Source organism: Aptenodytes forsteri, unplaced genomic scaffold, assembly GCF_000699145.1.
Source record: "Aptenodytes forsteri isolate BGI_AS27 unplaced genomic scaffold, ASM69914v1 Scaffold304, whole genome shotgun sequence".
Taxonomy (NCBI): domain Eukaryota; kingdom Metazoa; phylum Chordata; class Aves; order Sphenisciformes; family Spheniscidae; genus Aptenodytes; species Aptenodytes forsteri.
In genome coordinates this window covers 682,888-683,288 of record NW_008794886.1, presented here as the reverse complement: position 1 = coordinate 683,288, position 401 = coordinate 682,888, and the positions used below count along the sequence as shown (strand labels likewise).

The 401-nt window shown below is 70.6% G+C and overlaps 1 protein-coding gene across 1 annotated transcript in view; it reads left to right on the top strand.

Annotated features, from left to right (window-relative positions):
• The window catches only part of MAPK8IP2 (mitogen-activated protein kinase 8 interacting protein 2), a 20,719-nt gene that overhangs the window by 1,078 nt on the left and 19,240 nt on the right, over nt 1–401 (top strand). The window contains 1 exon segment of the mRNA XM_009274844.1: nt 17–156. Coding sequence (XP_009273119.1) covers nt 17–156 — 140 coding nt within the window.

Below are 401 nucleotides of genomic sequence, written 5' to 3'. Positions count from 1 at the left end.
CCCCCCGTGCCCGCAGGTGGTGCTGACGGAGGAGCAGACGGTGGAGGACGGCGAGCGCGTGGCCCGCCAGCTGATGAAGGAGCTGGGGATTGAGGAGGAGGACCTGATCTCCGGGGCCTACCTGGATCTTCTCCTGGCCAAGGGGGAGTCGGGCTCGTGAGGGCTCGCTGGTGTCCCCGCGCCAGGGGCAGAGCCCCCTCACTGCCACCCCTCACCCGGGCTGTGACAGCACGCCTGAGTGCAGCAGGGACAGGGCCAGCCCACCCCACGGGCGGCTGCTGCCCCGTGCCCTTTGCTGCACAATAAAAGCTGGGGACAGATGGCGTCTGTGCCTGGGACCGGCCGCTCCGGTGGGCGCTGGGGCCTCGGTGCCGAGGTCAGGGCACCCACGGGTGACACTA